Here is a 16858-nt window from a genome sequence, read left to right as displayed (position 1 = left end):
GACCTGTCGCACCACCCGCCCATCGTTCATGTAGGTTAGGTCGAAACCTGCACCACACCACTCCAGTTCGCCTCCCAGGTCGCTCAGCAGCAGCATGAACAGCAGAGGGGAGAGTGGGCATCCTTGACGAAGGCCCCGCTGTACCTCAATTGGACGAGACCGGAGGCCCTGCCACTCCACAACAACTTTAGTGTCTGTGTAGAGCGCGCGCAGCCGGGAGACTGCAAATTGGTTTGGTTGACAACTGAATAAAAAAGATTTAGTAGGATACAACTTAAAAAAAAACAGCAGTTGCTAACACTGGGCCGCGGTCCGCGGCATCCTGTATTACTCCGCTAGCCAACTGCAACTGTAAACGAAATCAGCTTTCTATTGCTTGACGGTATCAAACAATCCACGTGTAAAAATCCTAGGGCTTATAATTTGTCTTCTTGTTATAAGCTTCTTGTTTACATAACAAGAAACGTTTAAGCAGCGGACTACTTTTTCTGGTTACTGGCTACTGGCTGGAGTAGTAGTCGTATAGTAAACTACTATAAATCGCTGCACTGTAGTGGCACTTTAGATACGAGCTAAACAAATAATGGCTCCATACATGTGACGGTTCTGTGACCTAAAGGTGCTCTTTGATTTCCAGATCTCATCTGTCAACCTGATCCTCTCCAGCCGTACGTTTGCTTTCTTTAGGAATCGACTGTGTTACCCTAAAAGTGACCTTAGGTTGTCTACTCCCTACGCTACACACTTTGCTGATGCCCATTTCTTCTTAGTTTCAGCTGAAGTGTTGTTACGGGACAGTCCCTACATTGGAACTGTGCTCCACTGGTCGGAACTCAGCGAACTAAGGTTTTGAAGGCAGGTTGTGTGCCCGCTCGCTCAGTATCGTTGCCACCAAAATTACTGATAATCGCTCACTTGTTCAGTGGCTCAATACTCTAAGGTAGCACTACCCCCTCGGCTAAAGCACAGTCTGGGTGCCTACTATTGGGTGAGTTACGAGTGCGAATGATAAGTCTTCCTAAAAATAGCACACACTGCAGGTAAAATTTTGACATGTTTTGAGAGTGGATATGTTTGTTGACATTCTCATCTGCTTCAGCACAAGAGGAGCACCGCACAGGTCATTTATACAGATAAAATAGATAAACTCAGAAATCAGGTTTCTCAAATGTGAACTTTTATCTGCCTTTTAAAATTATACTTACAAGTACAGTTTTGAATGTTCTATTTGATAACAACGTTATTGCTTATTGGTAAGCTTGCCTGAAGAGGCAAAGGTATCATGCAGGGCCTTTGCTTTTAACTTCCATTTCTTGTCAAATGTGAGGGGCAAAAAATTGGGTGCTTATCTTTTGAATTCTAAACTAGATAATAATTAGGAAATTGTTCTATACATAGGCTTTGTTTTGTTTTTTTAGCAGCAAACAAAATAAAACTATAGGTACTCCTTTTCCTCTAAACTGTAAACTACTTTGCTTTCGCTTGCTGTTTTTATGAGTCATGTCATGAATGTCGGGTCGTGCTGGGAATTTGTTTCACACAAATCGATTATCTTTCTTTTTTTTTCTTTTATTATACAATTATTCTGTCATGTGCACTTCCATCCTCAGTACAATATTTTATCGTGCCTGAGCTGTAGTCACGCTGAGGGCAATGAGTGTTAACACTATCAAAGCTAACTGTGAACATCTTCATAATATCTTCAATATACCTGCCAGCTTCCCATGGTATGTTCGGATTTTGCACTGATGGGCTAGATTTTTTCACAAGTGTCATTTTGGTATATACATTATTAGATTGAACCTGATTTTCATGAAATATGCTCAAAGCACAACAATTGGGTAAAATTGGGTTTTACTTAAAAATAAATGGCCCTAGTTATGTGGCATTGTTCATTCATATACTACTTGTCATTGGTTGAATAATGTTGGAAGTTGCAAGAACTTTCTTGTGGGCAAAAAATTCAGGGGCCACTTTGTTGACCTAAAGTGCGACGAGGCGAAAGCCTTAAAGGTGCACTGAAGAGGATTCTGAACTTGTCTTTTTGCCGCGGGAACTCGATCTACACGTTCCTAGCATTCTTAGAAACTGCGACTTATTGCCCTGTATGGCCGATTTCCCTAATTAAAACGAATTAACGTGCGGCTCCCGCCCTTTTTTTTTTAATTCTGCCTCGTACGATGGGCGGAGTCGACCAACGCGTGAAGTTCCTTTCAGCCAGCTCCGTGGAGGCTTTGCTTTCGCTTTATTTTGTTTTTTAGGTTTCCATGAATATATAGTTTCATTTGCAGATAATATAGCCGCAAAATAAGCCCGCAGAAATAAAAATACGCGCGGACTATTTACTACTACGGACTACTACGTATTACTCCGCCGATGGCAGAGCGGCAAGCTGCCACGGGACTGGGTGAAAGGCACTCCACGCGTTGGTCGACTCCGCCCACCGTACGAGGCAGAATTAAAAAAAAAAGGGCGGGAGCCGGCCGTTAATTCGATTTAATTTGGGAAATCGGCCATACAGGGCAATAAGTCGCAGTTTCTAAGAATGCTAGGAACGTGTAGATCGAGTTCCCGTGGCAAAAAGACAAGTTCAGATTCCTCTTCAGTGCACCTTTAAGCGTGGTGTTGCTGCTTGTGTCACTGATGTGTGGTTAATATGCTAATTAAGTACAGAATTGCTTGTGAATCTGGACACACTGGAGGATGTTTGGGAGGCATCCGTCTGGTTAGACGCCTGTCTGCAAACTCTCTCCAGCGTCCTACTACACATGCAGTTACAAGAAGTAGCGTAGCCATTAGCACGCCTGGCTGCGGAACAGAAGGACGGTGGTTCGAATCCCGTCTTGCACAAGGATTTTTTTTTTTCTGGTCTGACAAGAAAAAGCGTCACACCTCTGCTGACAACCTTCTGCCGACAACGATGAGGCGTTAAAGGCTTCCGCCTTAATAGAAGAAATTGTCTGTTCCCCTGTCGCTGTCAGAAGACTTTAAAAATGGCCTTATTTTTACAATATCCTTTCGGAAGGGTTCCACATGAGTGTTCTCTGAAGAAAGAAAGGCGGTTATGAACTGATCGCTATGCCTCTGTAGCCAGGTTCAGTGATCCAAGTGTTGTCTTCTGTCGGTGCGTGATCGAGATGTGGTCCAACATGTTAGGACATGATCCCTTAGTGGGGAACATATTGCCCATGGCTTTGTTAGTGTCTGTGTGGATGATTCTTGCCATCAAATAATGTGTGAATGGCATGTTCTATGTAGTTCTGAAATTTAAATTTAAATTTTTCTCATCCGAGTTTTTAAAGCGAGAGCTCTACTCTTCGGGGTACAACTTCTGATTCCGATGTGGAGGAGGCAATGCCCTTCAATGCCGCACAATGTCAAAAGTGAACTCAACTGCATGGTGATATAGCCCAAGCTATGGTAGTATCACCGCGTGATCATATTGCTATTTCGCCACGGTGCCTGAGTGGTTATGGTGCTTGGCTGCTGACCCAAAAGACGCTGGTTTGATCCCGGCCGCGGCGGTCGAATTTCGATGGAGGCGAAATTCTAAAGGACCGTGTACTGTGCGATGTCAGTGCACATTACAGAACCCCAGGCGGTCGAAATTTCCGGAGCCCTCCACTACGGCGTCCCTCATAGCCTGAGTCGCTTTGGGACGTTAAACCCCATAAACCATCAAATTACTATGACCATTGGGTGCCTGACCTTGACCATGACATTTGATTTGAGACAGTGGAAACCATGCTTAAAGGGGCTGCGAAACACTGCTTGGAGGGATACCGGCTATACTTCAGGTGGGTTCTTTATGTCACACAGATGCTGACTTAAAAAGGATTACAGGAATCGATGCACAGGAACGGGAGTTATTCAGTGAAGAAATTTCAAAATACAAGCAAACAAAACGCTGCCCTCAACTCGATTTTGGCGGGGCTTCCCACTCCTATTTCGCTCTATCAATGACGGCACCTGGCGCAACCAATCAAAACAGCCAGCCAGAGCACGTCGCAGAAGTTTGTACTCCATGGTTGCCTGCTCTCTGCAACTCGTTCTTGCTGAGACTGGCAGCGTCGTTTCCATGCCAGAGCGCCCCTGGTGGTGTATTTTTATTTTACTTGCCTTGCAGGGCTTTTATCTAAGACAAACAAATTGTTTTTGTTGATCTAATATAAAACGCAGACAGGTGACAAAATGTGAGAGAAAGCAAACGTAGCAGGGGACGGCAGAAAGTTAGGTGGGCGGATGAGATTGAGAAGTTTGCGGGGATACAGTGGCGGCAACTGACAAAGGACAGGGTTAATTGGAGAGACATGGGAGAGGCCTTTGCCCTGCAGTGGGTGTAGTCAGGCTGATGATGATGATGATGATGATGATGATGATTTATTCACACAATTTGCAGTATATTTACTGTTTGTCCGATCATCAAGCTCGCACCAGGTGATGTCATATCCGCTGCTAAAAACCCACCACTGTGTGGCGACACCATCAGAGCCATGAAGTTGTTTTTGGGAGGACATTAAAATATTAAAAAACGGAATATACGCGGTATTACTGACACTAATAGCATCATTTTAACTCACTGTATGCAATCAACAGGCAAAACAGTTAACTAAGATTGTGTTTCTGGGCCCCTTTAACAGAGCTTTCGCTCGTATAACTAGGTTCGGGCCATGTTGAACCCCAGACATTTTTTTCCCCAAGTTCTAAATATATACATATTTTATTTCATTGCACTGTAGCTCCATTTTTTATAGGATATTCTAGCCAAATTTCTGCACGTAAAGTACTTTTCATAAATACATAAACATGATCTTGATCATGAAGAACACAGTTGGTAGAGTTAATCAGTCTGCCTCCCATATAGCTCGTGTTGTCTCAGGTGTACCCCAGGGTTGAGTCTTTGCTCCTGTCCTCATAAATGACCTAGTGGCTAATCTTAACATTAACGTACGACTTTTCCTAGACAGTTGTGTCATTCATTGGGATAACAACACAATAGTTGACCATAAGCCGTTTACCAACACGCTGAAAAATATTTTGAGTTTTTCTTGTTATCGTGAGAGCTCTGCCGCCGCGGTAGCTCAGTGGTTACGGCGCTCGGCTGCTGGCCCGAAAGACGCGGGTTCGATCCCGGCCGCGGCTGCTGAATTTCTTTGGAGGAGAAATTCCAGAGGCCCGTGTGCTGTGCGATGTCAGTGCACGTTAAAGAACCCCAGGTCGTCGAAATTTCCAGAGCCCTCCACTACGGCGTCTCTCATAGCCTTAGTCGCTTTGGGACGTTAAACCCCATAAACCAAGCCAAACGTGAGAGCTCTGTCTACGTGCTCCGAGCATTCTTAGAAAGTTTAAATTATTATCCTGTTCGGCCCTATTAAATCGGATTAAATGTCCTGGCTCGTCCCCCCTTTTTTAACTCACTACGGAAAGTACGAGGAGCCAGTCAACATGGTTTCAGTGGGGAAAAAAGCTTGCAGAAAGTTGCTTTCAGCAAATCACGTGCCGGCTTGCTGCTCTGCCATCGGCGGATCAGGCGCATCACCCCTGCGACAGCAGACGAGGAGAGAACAGTCTGCTTGTTTTGGACTTATTATTTTGGTGATATGTTCTCTGAACCACAAATATGTAGCGGTTTTATCACACTATTACTTACATTGAGTGCAAAAAAATGTAATAACCCTTGTCAAACTGAGCTATTAGCCTACAATGGTTTTGTTAAATTTGTTCTTGAATATGCTAACGTCATTTGGTTGCCTTATACTAATCAAGACATATGCAAACTCAAAGCAGGTCAGAGAAAATCAGTTAGATTTATATTTAACAAATACAAAATAACTGATTCGCTATCTGAAATAATGAGAAAAGAAGGAATACAATCACTACAGACTACCGCTAAAACTGCATGGCTTAAATTCATGCATCAGTTAATAGTTTGTCATTTTAAAAATTTGTTATCGCAGTTGATAGTGTATCGTCTTATTACCAAATTTTTTCCTGAGTGCCTTTCCGTTTTTATTGTTGCTTAAACTTTTTTGTTGTACCTATGCCAAGTTGCATAAGCTTATCAATGCTATTTTATGTTCTTTATAGTATGGCACTTTTGTAATATTTATTTTATACAACCTTTGTGTACAACCTATTAGGCAGTCTTGCATTCCTAATTTGTTCTTTTTTGTATAGTATTAGTTCTGGTTTCTATATTTCATGTCCAGTTTTTTTATTTCACAAGTTGTTGTATTTGCATTTAACCATTTGTTGCTGTTTCTTAACATGCTGATATGTTCAGTTTTCTTTTAGACTTTCATCTGATCAACCGTATTGTTCTCTACTGCAATAATCATTTCAGCCGCATGTGTAAGTAAATGAATAAAACTCAAAGGGTTATTATGACTCAGTAGTGTGAACTTCAGTAACAGCGTGCCTTCCCTTTTCCTTTTGGGAAGCAAGGCATTAACAAGTGTCGCTGTAAGATACACTGTCTGGGTCACCAGTTTATAGTATTGTACATCTTTATCATGAAGACTCGTAAAAGTTTTCTTGTCTCATCCACTGTCTTGTTTGCGATGAAACTGTGCACAGAAGTTGCATATTGCAGTAACTTTTGTCTCGTATTCAGTTTGACAGTGGTACTTACCTAGTCCTGCCGAGCACGGTTATAACCCGTGTAATCGTCTGCGCCGAGATCGAGGAACTGAAAGCTGCCAGCGCCTGGTTTCCGCGAAGGGCGACGGTGGCGTCATCAAAGAACCTGTGCACATAGCAACGCTCGCCGTAGCGTCTTTTACATTCTGCCAGTTTCTTTTGCAGACAAGAGATGGCGCCACTTACGCCCTGTGGCGGAAACCCAGCGTTGGCGGCTTTCGGTTCCTTGATCTCAGAGCAGATGATTATGGGTTTGCATCATGGGTGGCTGAAGGAGGTAAGTACCGTTGTCAATTTTGAAAAGTCTTCTTGATAAAGATGCACAATTCTGTGCAGTGACAAGTTTAGTACATGCAGGATATGTACTTTGTGATTCGTGCAAAACCGAAATTAGGCTTAGATCTGGGTATGACTTGTTTGGGTGTTGCGCTCTTTGGATAAACATTGCGTGTTTTTTCTTGCAGTTGCAAACCTGTGCGCAAGTTGGTTTGAAAAGGAGACAGTCCAAGTTACAGATGAAATTAGCTTTTTTGATGGCTTGGGCTTTTATCACCCAAGATTCGACTACCGTGTGGATGTTGTGAAAGCAGCTTTTTGGATGCGCCTGCCAAAGGAACTGACGCTGCCGCTACCAAGAGGTCGTTTGACTTACAGTTAGTTGCCTTGGGGCAGTATGTGGCAAATCAGAATTTTTGCAAGGTGTGCTTTTTCTTTGTAACAGGTAGACGTCATGGATAATCCAGTGGGGGCTCAGTAGTTGCATGCTGGTTTTAAATTAAAAAAAACAGACCTGGAACGTGGTTTTTTAGAAATATTGGTCCAGATTTCTTGAGTTGACAAAGACATGGGCTTGGAATGTAGATTAGGTCTCCACCTGTACTGTGTTGTCGTTTCTTGTGTTTGCTTCCTTTTTTATATATATAGTGAAAAATAATTATTAAATATAACTCCCCCACTGTAGTTACAAAAACAAAATTGCTCCTTGCTTTTTTTCTTGGCTTGGATCATTGCTGCATATATTTTTTACCTGTGATTTATGCGTCATTCTGGGTGCCAGGTGTTGTTGCGGATGTCTAGTAGTGTTCTGCAGTTAGAGGAGTTGCACATGGCAAGAGGGCATTGTAAATGGCTCTACTCAAGTTGCTTGTGAGCAGGGGCCATGTATGCTTCTGGTCCTCTCATCGCGCCAGTCATATTATGATGTACACTTGTTATTTATACTACAAGCTGAAATATGAACCAAGTATCAACACGCTATGATTTGTTTGGAGAGATGATCACTTTTGTGCATTTGTTTTATTGAAATGGCAAGTGCACAGCAGTTAAAGTTAATTGAAAATCCTTTTTGCAGAGCCATCAACATTTATGTTGCGTGTATTAGTTGACTGCTGCATAGTATAACAGCTCGGAAGATGAGGACAAATGAAAAAACAGATAACACGTGTGCTGACTTTCAACTGCACTTTATTACATGCGTGCCGCCGCGCTGGCTCAGTGGTTATGGTGCTCGGCTGCTGGCCCTAAAGACGCGAGTTCGATCCCGGCCGCACCGGTTGAATTTTTTTGGAGGAGAAATTCTAGAGGCCCGTGTACTGTGCGATGTCAGCGCACGTTAAAGAACCCCCAGGTGGTCGAAATTTCCGGAGCCCTCCACTACGGTGTTTCTCATAACCTTAGTCGCTTTGGTAGGTTAAACCCCATAAACCAAACCAACTTTATTACACGCGTATTACCTTTCCTGCCAAGACTAAGTTAAAAAACCGAACTTATCAACGCTGATAAAGACCTACAACTTCACAAAGGTACCTTCCAAAAATTCCATTTTGCGGTTGTCAAGTGGTAATGACGGTTAGCTGCCACACAAAGAACCACGCTTACCAAAATGGTAAGCCTCGACTGTCTCCCTTACCCGTTCTGCAGCAATTCTGCACTGAGTAGCAGTAAACATGGAGGATCAGATAGCCAAGCTGAGGGAAGCAGGGTACTCCAGCACGCTAATCACAAGATTGTGCGAAAGAATGATTGCTAAGAGCACGTCAGAGCAGGGTCACGCTCCAAGGCAGAATGATTTACAAGTTCGTAGAACGGTAGCCGTAATCCCATACGTACACAGTGTGTGGCACAGAACGCGAAACGTTGCCAGAGAATATAGCATTGATGTCGTTTTCTTCTTCACGCCAAAACTGGCCATAGCCTCCTATATTTTCCATGCCTGGGTATCGGCTCAAAAGCAGCTGTTCAAGCAAAATCAAAGCTACTAGCACTCCTTGCAGGCGAAGTGCGAGGAGGTCAGGAGAGGGTGTCACTGCGTGACAGTGGGCACGTGCTGTTGGTTCGCGTGCACCTCAGTCTCTCTACCGCAAGCGGGTTGTCTGTGATGCCAAGCGCCTCATCACAGCGAGCGCCAAAACTAGGCTCACCGTGATAAACCCAACGATGAGCGAGGTTTTAGGTGCTCTCCAATGTGAGCGCACCATCGTGGCGAGCACCTCATTCATCGCTGCATGCCTACTTTTGCCGATAAGTGGCACTCGCAGCCTTGATGAAAAGTGTGACAATCAGCATCCATTGATTTTGGCATCAGTGACCAGGCATGGAAATTATAGGAGGCTTTGGCCCGACAGTTAAGAGATCAGAAGTGGGCGGAGTGGGTGAGGGGAAATGAGGTGGGTTAATTTTTATTTATTTATTTATTTACCCTAAAGACCCAGAAGAGGGCATTACATAGGGGGGGAATGATTAAAAGAAAGCACACATAACAAATCAACTCATAACAAATGATGGTAAATATACAGAAGGCAGAGTTTGGGTAACATTTGGTTAAGTGCAGTATAACACATTGAAACCGCAAAATTCAACACGTTCAAACAAGTGAGTAATAATTAGGGCAAAATAAGTAACTAAAAATACAATGACACACAAAAGAGGCTCCGGAGCTGTTCAGCACACAAGAAATGGCAAAGCAAAAAAAGGACCGCCAAAAAGTCACGGACACGGTAAATCATCTAGCACTCTATGACGCATCTTCTGTGTTCAAAAATGTTAGTAAAGCTGTTTGAAACGATGATAATCCTGATGACACGATGACATCCTAGTCGAAATCAAGAGGAAGAAGTGGGCTTGGGCAGGGCATGTAATGCGAAGGCAGGATAACCGCTGGTCCTTAAGGGTAACGGAGTGGATTCCAAGAGAGGGCAAGCATAGCAGGGGGCGGCAGAAAGTTAGGCGGGCGGATGAGAATAAGCACTTTGCGGGGATATGGTGGCCACAACGGGCAAAGGACAGGGTTAACTGGAGGGACATGGGAGAGGACTTTGCCCTGCAGTGGGCGTAGTCAGGCTGATGATGGTGATGATGATGGCCCGGCAGTGCAGTGGAGGCAGCAGCCGGATGCAAGAAGGAGAGAGGGAAGAAGTTTCTCTGTAAAGCGCATGGTTAGAATGATAGATTATGCCAAAGATGTGCACTGATTACCCCTTTTTTTGCAGTGGCCACTATGTTGGACAGACAGATTGTTGTTTAAACATCTGCCTTATGGAGCACAACAGATCTTTGGATAGCAGTACGGGACCTAATCTACCTATTCATTGTTGCCAACGAGAGCATGCATGCAACCCATTGTTCCATGAAATGTCAGTAATTTTCACACATAGCGATCAGACGGTAGGAGAGATAGTTGATGGTTACCATATTGGTAAGAGTGGTTCTTCGTGTGTCAGCAAACCGTCGTATTCACTTCGACAGCCTTGAAATGTAATCTTTGGAGGGTGCCTTTGTGGAGTTGTAGGTCTTGGTCAGTGTGGATAAGTTCGTTTTTTTTTAGTTAGTCTTGGCTGATAACGTATAAATGTTTACAAGTGTCTAATAAAGTTTAGTTGAAAGTCAGCGCTCATGTTGTCTAATTTGTCATTTCTCTTCTTCCACACTGTTATACTATGGATTGCAACCAACGTGCCCAGCTTTCTGACCTTTTTGACTGCTGTGTTGCCAGTGTTTTGTTCAACTTTGTAGTTTGTAGGTTGTGTGCACCTCAGGGTTACAGTCCTACTGCTCCCCACATTCTACGTGTTGCTTTGTACATTTGCACTGCATTGCTGGCAACTGCCTGAGCAATTTTGCCAAACACTGTGTGGCTTCGCTTGAGTTTTTAGTTTGGCTTTGGATGTAGCTATTTGTGTGTGTCTGATGCTCAGAGATATATTCGTTGGTGATGGTACAGGGCAGGTTCAGATTAATGTGACAATCTGTAAGGTGTCACGTGGCTCTGTTGATGCTGTGACCATTGTTTTGGCCTGGGGTCTTGGGCCTTTTTTCATGTGCGAGCCCGGAAGACTTCTCGTGTGTTTCTGGCTAAAAAGGGGAAAGGAGGGTGGGCAGTCATGTCCTCTTCAGAAGAGTTCTTCTGCCACTGCAAATGTAATGGAAGTCAACCATTGACTCACAGCTGGGGATGTTGCGAAGATAAGAGATTACTGCCCCATGACTTCTAACTACACAGAGTATGTCCTGTTGCCGACTTACAAGTCGGATGCATTGTACAGCTGGTCAGGTCAACCTTCAGTCTCAGTGAAGAAGTGCAATATGGGTTATAAAAAATACCGAGAGTATTATGGGCGTGGTGGTTCTAAAACAAAGGCTGAAACCTATATGGCCAGCAAGCTATATGGTCAGGCCAGCAGGCATCATTTGGTCCATGGGCTACATTTTTGGACCCTAGATTTAAATAATGCCCACTTGCTATACACTTGGTGGGCTTGAGTGCATCGTCAGTATGGTATCATGGCAGTGGCTACATGGTCGTGCTTAATTTATTCCAAACTACTTAGCAACACTAATTGCCAAAGGTTCCAAGTTGTATTTTATTTGCTTTGCCTTGGTTACTGGTCAGTTTTGTTCTTTCCCCATACAGTAAAACCTCATTACTTCGACTCCTGTTAATTTGGACATCCATGTACGTAGTTCATATTGCCAGCCTGGTCCCGGCCAACACCCGTGTATGTTTATGACGCCAGACGGTCATTAATTCAGACTCAGGTGGACTCACATCAGTTACGAGCACTTCCCGTTCTACCCTATGACCGTGGACTTAAGCTAAAACATGAGTATTTCTAAAGACAACCCAACAGATACACCACATCTGGACACAAATGCAGCCTCGTTGTTGTGCTTCGAAATGCATTCCTGGACGCTCTTCATTAGCTCATTATTTGGCATTGAGTAGTACAAGTCCGCAATGTCCACATCAGTTAACTCGGACGGTCTCCCGACAGGGGTCATGCTGCGGTGTGAGAGGCGCAGTTAGTGCTCATCTGAAATATCCCCTCCTCAGCCCTGAATAGCACGGTGCAAGGTTGCCCGCACACCTCTTACATGCGAGCAAAGTAAGGCGTGATAACGTTCAGAGGGTCTCGTTGCTCAAAAATTGTGCGGCTGCATAGTTTTGGTTTCTCTTCACTGAGCATCACTCCAGACTGTGGTGACGGCGGCTACCACCACGCATCAGCCATTCAGCCGACTTTTGCGCAGTTTCGGACGCTGATTGGTGCGTCGACGTCTTTAAATTTTTCTCACGACAAGGCACCTCACTCTTCAGGCACCTACAAGTATTTCCCTTGCTTCCACCTGCACGGTTCGTCCATTTTTCTGTTGCGCCAAAACTGCGCACTTCGCTGTGCGCTGTTTACAGTTTGTTTGGTAGAGGGCCTTCACACACAATGCGGCCGCTTGTAAGGAGACACCAGTGCCATCGGATGGCATTACAAGGTGGCCACAGAGGCCCTTACTCTTGTTTAGCAGTTTCGCATTGACAGCGTGCTGTTGAGATTGGGTTACCGACATCAGCATCTCCGGCTGGGCGTCGTGCCCGAGGAAATGGAGATGTGAGGTTACGGAAAGAGTAAGAGCTTTATGCACAGAAGGGTACATCTTGTGGGTTATGGACAAGAGAGAGATCATACATGTTGATGGTGCTCTGTATAAATGGAGCAGATGTTCCCTAGGTCCCCCCACATGGTTAGAACTTCGCGTGACATAGCCACAGGAGGAGGTCAGGAGGACAGCCCAGAGTCAAAGGGCAGCTGGGGTTGGTTTGTTTACAAGCCGTGCAAGCGGCAGCTTTTCGGAGGTGGCATGGTAACACAGGCCGCGCACCAGTCGTGTTCTTTGTGTTGCTGAGATGTCCCCGGAGTTGCGGTTTGGCCGTAGCTAGAACCACACAGAGCAGACCAGTCCAATTGCGTGGCATAAACACAGGTCTTATGCAGTCGGCACTCGCTGCTGAGTTTCTCTTTTTGGTCGAGATCATAGATAGACATAAACTTGAGGAACGTGGACTGGGGTGGATCAGCTGTGCAGGAGGCTGTTTCCTGTAGCTCAGTGGGAAACACTTTAGCCAAGACGTCCCTTTGGAGGCCTCGGGTACCTCTGCCCGTATAAATTTGTCCATGTTGTAGTTCCTTTTGTATGCCTATAAACTGATTCTGATTCTGAAATTCCTGCCCGGGCCCAACAGTTTTTGCAGTAAAGCATCTGACAGAAGTACAAAACAATCATCATTGCCGAGTAGTTTTCGTCTCAGAAGCAGACAACCACCGCTCAGGTTCCCGCCAAATAAATTTGCCATGATGTGAGTGGTTTTTTGGCAGTTTTTTGGGGTCGTTCTTTAATTGAAACTGTCGGATAATTCGGACATTTTGCCCTGTCCTTGAAATCCGAAAATAATGAGGTTTTACTGTACTGCCTTGTTCTACTGTGTAGCCACTGAGCTATAGAGTCTTACTGTGTCCTGAGTCAGTTCATTACTTCCATTGTTCAAGTTGACCGAGGCTGATTGCTGTCAGCAGGAGGAAGTTAAAGTTGTTTTAGTTGCCTTTGCTTCAGTTGCAATATGAAATATCAACATCTTATTTTGTTCATTGTAATGTTGCTTTGCCCAAATTTCCAATAATGTTAATCAACCACACTTTATTATGTTTTACATTGGCGTATAAAGTGGGGTACATATTATCTCTTGGCATGGCCAGCCGTGCCCATTGGACGAGTATTCTGTTAATAGTCTTTGTGGAAAGCTGAAAAGTGCTTGTTCATGCAGTTGCTCGACATCTTTTTTGCTCACACTCTGCAGATAGCGGGCAGCCTCCGTGCCTTCAATCCCTGAAGGAACTGACCTTCAATCTGCCGTCATCGCGACACTTGACCCTTTACGGCCGCCATCGCATGACCACAGCAGCAGGGGTCCGCTCTCCGGACACGGTGAGACGGATCAGCTCATCGCTGAGGCGTGAGCTCCAGCGTATCAGGTCCATGCCCATGCACGGCGGTCTGGCTCCAGTGTCGTCATCCGCCGGCAACAGTCCAGTGGGGATGACCCGTGTGGAGCGTCCAGCGTCAGCCGGGCTGAAGCCGTTCCACTGCCACCTGTGCCCGAAGAGGTTTGCCCGCAAGCATGTGCTCGAGAACCACGTGCGGACACACACGGGCGAACGGCCGTTCAAGTGCCCCACCTGCCTCAAGGACTTTGCCCGCAAGGATTACCTCAACTACCACATGCGCACATGCAGGTGCAGGCACTAGGGGCCGCACGGTGGTCAAGAGTGCTTTGAGGGGCATTCCCTGAGGCATGTAGTTCATTAGAATTAGACTGAGAGCAAATTGAATCTAGCCTGTATCAATAGGCTACTGTATCTGTAATGAGAACAAGGCTAGTTTTGTAAAATAGGAAGCTCTCGTCAAATACAGAAGAGCTAAATATCATTTGTGAGCGTCACCACTGCTGACTGTTCAGACAAGTAGGCTGTGGCATGTCAGGCGAGGTTCGCTATCGAACAGAACAGAAAATGCAGGTGTACCTGCAGGAATATGAGGGCAGCTGGGTCATCACTGCTACTAGTGCACTTTTATTCTGAAAGGTATAAAACAAATGTGGAAGTTTAAATGAGGCCAATCCACAGCAGTACATAACATCATCAGTATCGGGTGTAAAAAGCGTGCCAAAGAAAGAAAAAGGTCTGAAATTTGACTGCAAATTTTTCAGCCCTTTTGCAGCCAAATGAACGTCATCAGAGTCGCAAAAGGTGAAGTTATTTGGTTTTGCTAAGAAAGCAAAGACATTATGGAGTTGCTTTTGGTGTCCCTTTAATCCTCTAGCGGACTTTAGTCCAGCTTGTCGTGCGTTTTTGACACTCTGAGTTGAAGGCTAATACGGCTCATTGAAAGCATTTTTTTTGGCTTGTCGATAGATGGCTGCACAGGTGCTAAATGGCCATAGTAGTGCGATAACATTAAGGCTTCTGTTCTGCAGAAAATCTGGTGTTGGCAGTGTTGTGAGCGAAAAATCTTCAGAGAAGCAACGTAAGGTCGGTCACATAGGTTACGTGATATTGTGGCACCGTTACAACCTGCCCACTGGATTGTGAGCAAACCGTGCGCCGGGCAGGTGGCAGTTAAATTAATGATTGGCCATGGGAGTTGCTTGGGAAGGGAAACCTGGCTCGCACAAGCCCCACCAATGGCAGCCCCTGCCATCACTTAACCACTGCAACACTGCACCAGTAGTGGTATGAGAACTCTTGGGGATCTGTGAATGTGAAGTAAAAAATTGCAAATGCTGATATATGGGCATTAACCCGTTACCGCTATTGTGTCATACCCTTAAAGGGGTCATGACACCGTTTTTCAGAGTCCAAGCTGTTTATTGCATGTTGTTCGCTATCCATCTCGGAACAACTGGACAAAATATGAGCTCATTGGGTGCAGCGAGTCACTTGTAATTGAATTTTTAAAAGTTCTCCTGAACTGTGTGGAAGTCTGACTACACTGGAACGCTCACGGCTCGTGACGACATAAACTGACAGTCGCATGCTTGCTTGCGACGGAACGACTGAACCACCTGAACTGTCAGTAGTGAGTGTAGGGGAGTGGGTTGTTCATTGTTTCAGGCTTGGAGTGCAGTGGGGCGAAGGGGGCAAGTTGGAGGAGGACGAAGGCAGCAAAGACTAGTGTCATTCCTTTTCAGTGTAGCTTCTGCCCCTTCTTGGCAACTTCACCACAGTGAGCCTCGGTTGGACTCGAGTAGGCGCGTGCGCTCAGTTTTATAGCAGACGATGCTGCCAATCTATGACGTCACTTAGGCTGCTTCAAAATGGCCGTTGCTGCCAAAGGGAAGGGCTTAGAACTGATAGCTTCAAATTTCTAGCTGAAATACTCATATAGGCTTGTAGCTTCAACGTTAAAGCGAGGTTTGGTGGTAGACCTTGTCATGGCCTCTTTAAGATGGAACTTAAGTGTCCCCATCAGTCCGTGTTACCATTTTTTTTTTAAATCTGTCCGTTAAGGGGTTAAAGGGACAGTGAGGGCTACGCGTAATTTTTGGTCCAAATAAAAATCGATTCCATGGCACTTTTAGCTGTGTTGATATTTCTCCCACAGCAAAAGACTCGTTTAGTATTCCCGAGAAATTTAGATCTAAAAAATTTTCCACCGTTTGATTTCAACTCATGGTGTCTACACCAAAAAGGACTCTCTGATCACTGTTGTGAAGTGAACACAGGTGCAGCCTAGCCTTTGGGATTCGCACCCAACAGACTGTGGTGATGCACCACAGTTTACATCCGGCAACAGGAGCTGGTGGTGACACCTGTTTTTCATTTTATGCCCTTTTCTATCTTATCAAAGTGCCATTATCAGTGCAAGCAGCATCTTTGTCATTCTGTCAGTACAGGCCAACTTCAGTTTGCCCTCATTGTTTCTTTAAAGGAGTGTGATTTGAATGGAGATGCAAAGCATTTTTATGGGCCGCTGTCTGATTGTCACAGGTAAAGGCGGCCAGTTGCGTACTGTACAATTGTTCCCCTTGGGACTGCTATCAAAGTTCCTATCTAGTGCAGCACCATTATTGTGGGTGCAAGACGTGAAAATGCCTGTGTATTTCAGTGCTTGAAAATCTTTAATATCTCTCACTGATAGCATTTGCATTGATATGAAACTCCACCACAGCTTTCATTGGTATATGCAGTTCTTGTGTGAATGTGGACAGGTGCATTTTTCGTATTCATTTTTCTTTACCTGTAGTTTCGATCAATTTATAGAGCTGTGTTGTCCCTTGAACAGCACTGTAGTTAAAGCAAATGAGAAGCCATTCATGCTAAGTTAACTAAGTTGCATCTTTCTATACGCGGCGTAGTACAGAACATGTTTCAGCTCTGCAGAATACTTGTACCGT

At 44.8% G+C, this 16858-nt stretch overlaps 1 protein-coding gene across 2 annotated transcripts; it reads left to right on the top strand.

Annotated features, from left to right (window-relative positions):
* Positions 1-4655: 4655 nt before the first annotated feature.
* Positions 4656-16035, top strand: LOC149337430 (uncharacterized). Of its 2 annotated transcripts, none has more exons than XM_089553440.1 (2): positions 4656-7277; positions 13763-16035. In XM_089553440.1, exons 1-2 carry the CDS (start codon positions 7238-7240, stop codon positions 14209-14211), a joined length of 489 nt encoding a protein of 162 aa, XP_089409566.1. In that variant the 5' UTR covers positions 4656-7237; the 3' UTR covers positions 14212-16035. The 2 variants fall into 2 exon arrangements, with proteins under 2 accessions (XP_089409566.1, XP_089409567.1); XM_089553441.1 differs by lacking the exon at positions 4656-7277 and adding an exon at positions 9761-11138.
* Positions 16036-16858: the final 823 nt, after the last annotated feature.

The sequence above is a fragment of the Amblyomma mixtum genome, chromosome 7, assembly GCF_055824585.1.
Source record: "Amblyomma mixtum isolate Tamu chromosome 7, ASM5582458v1, whole genome shotgun sequence".
Classification (NCBI taxonomy): Eukaryota; Metazoa; Arthropoda; class Arachnida; order Ixodida; family Ixodidae; genus Amblyomma; species Amblyomma mixtum.
The sequence above is the reverse complement of the archived record's forward strand: the minus strand, read 5'-3'. Positions and strand labels throughout refer to the sequence as shown.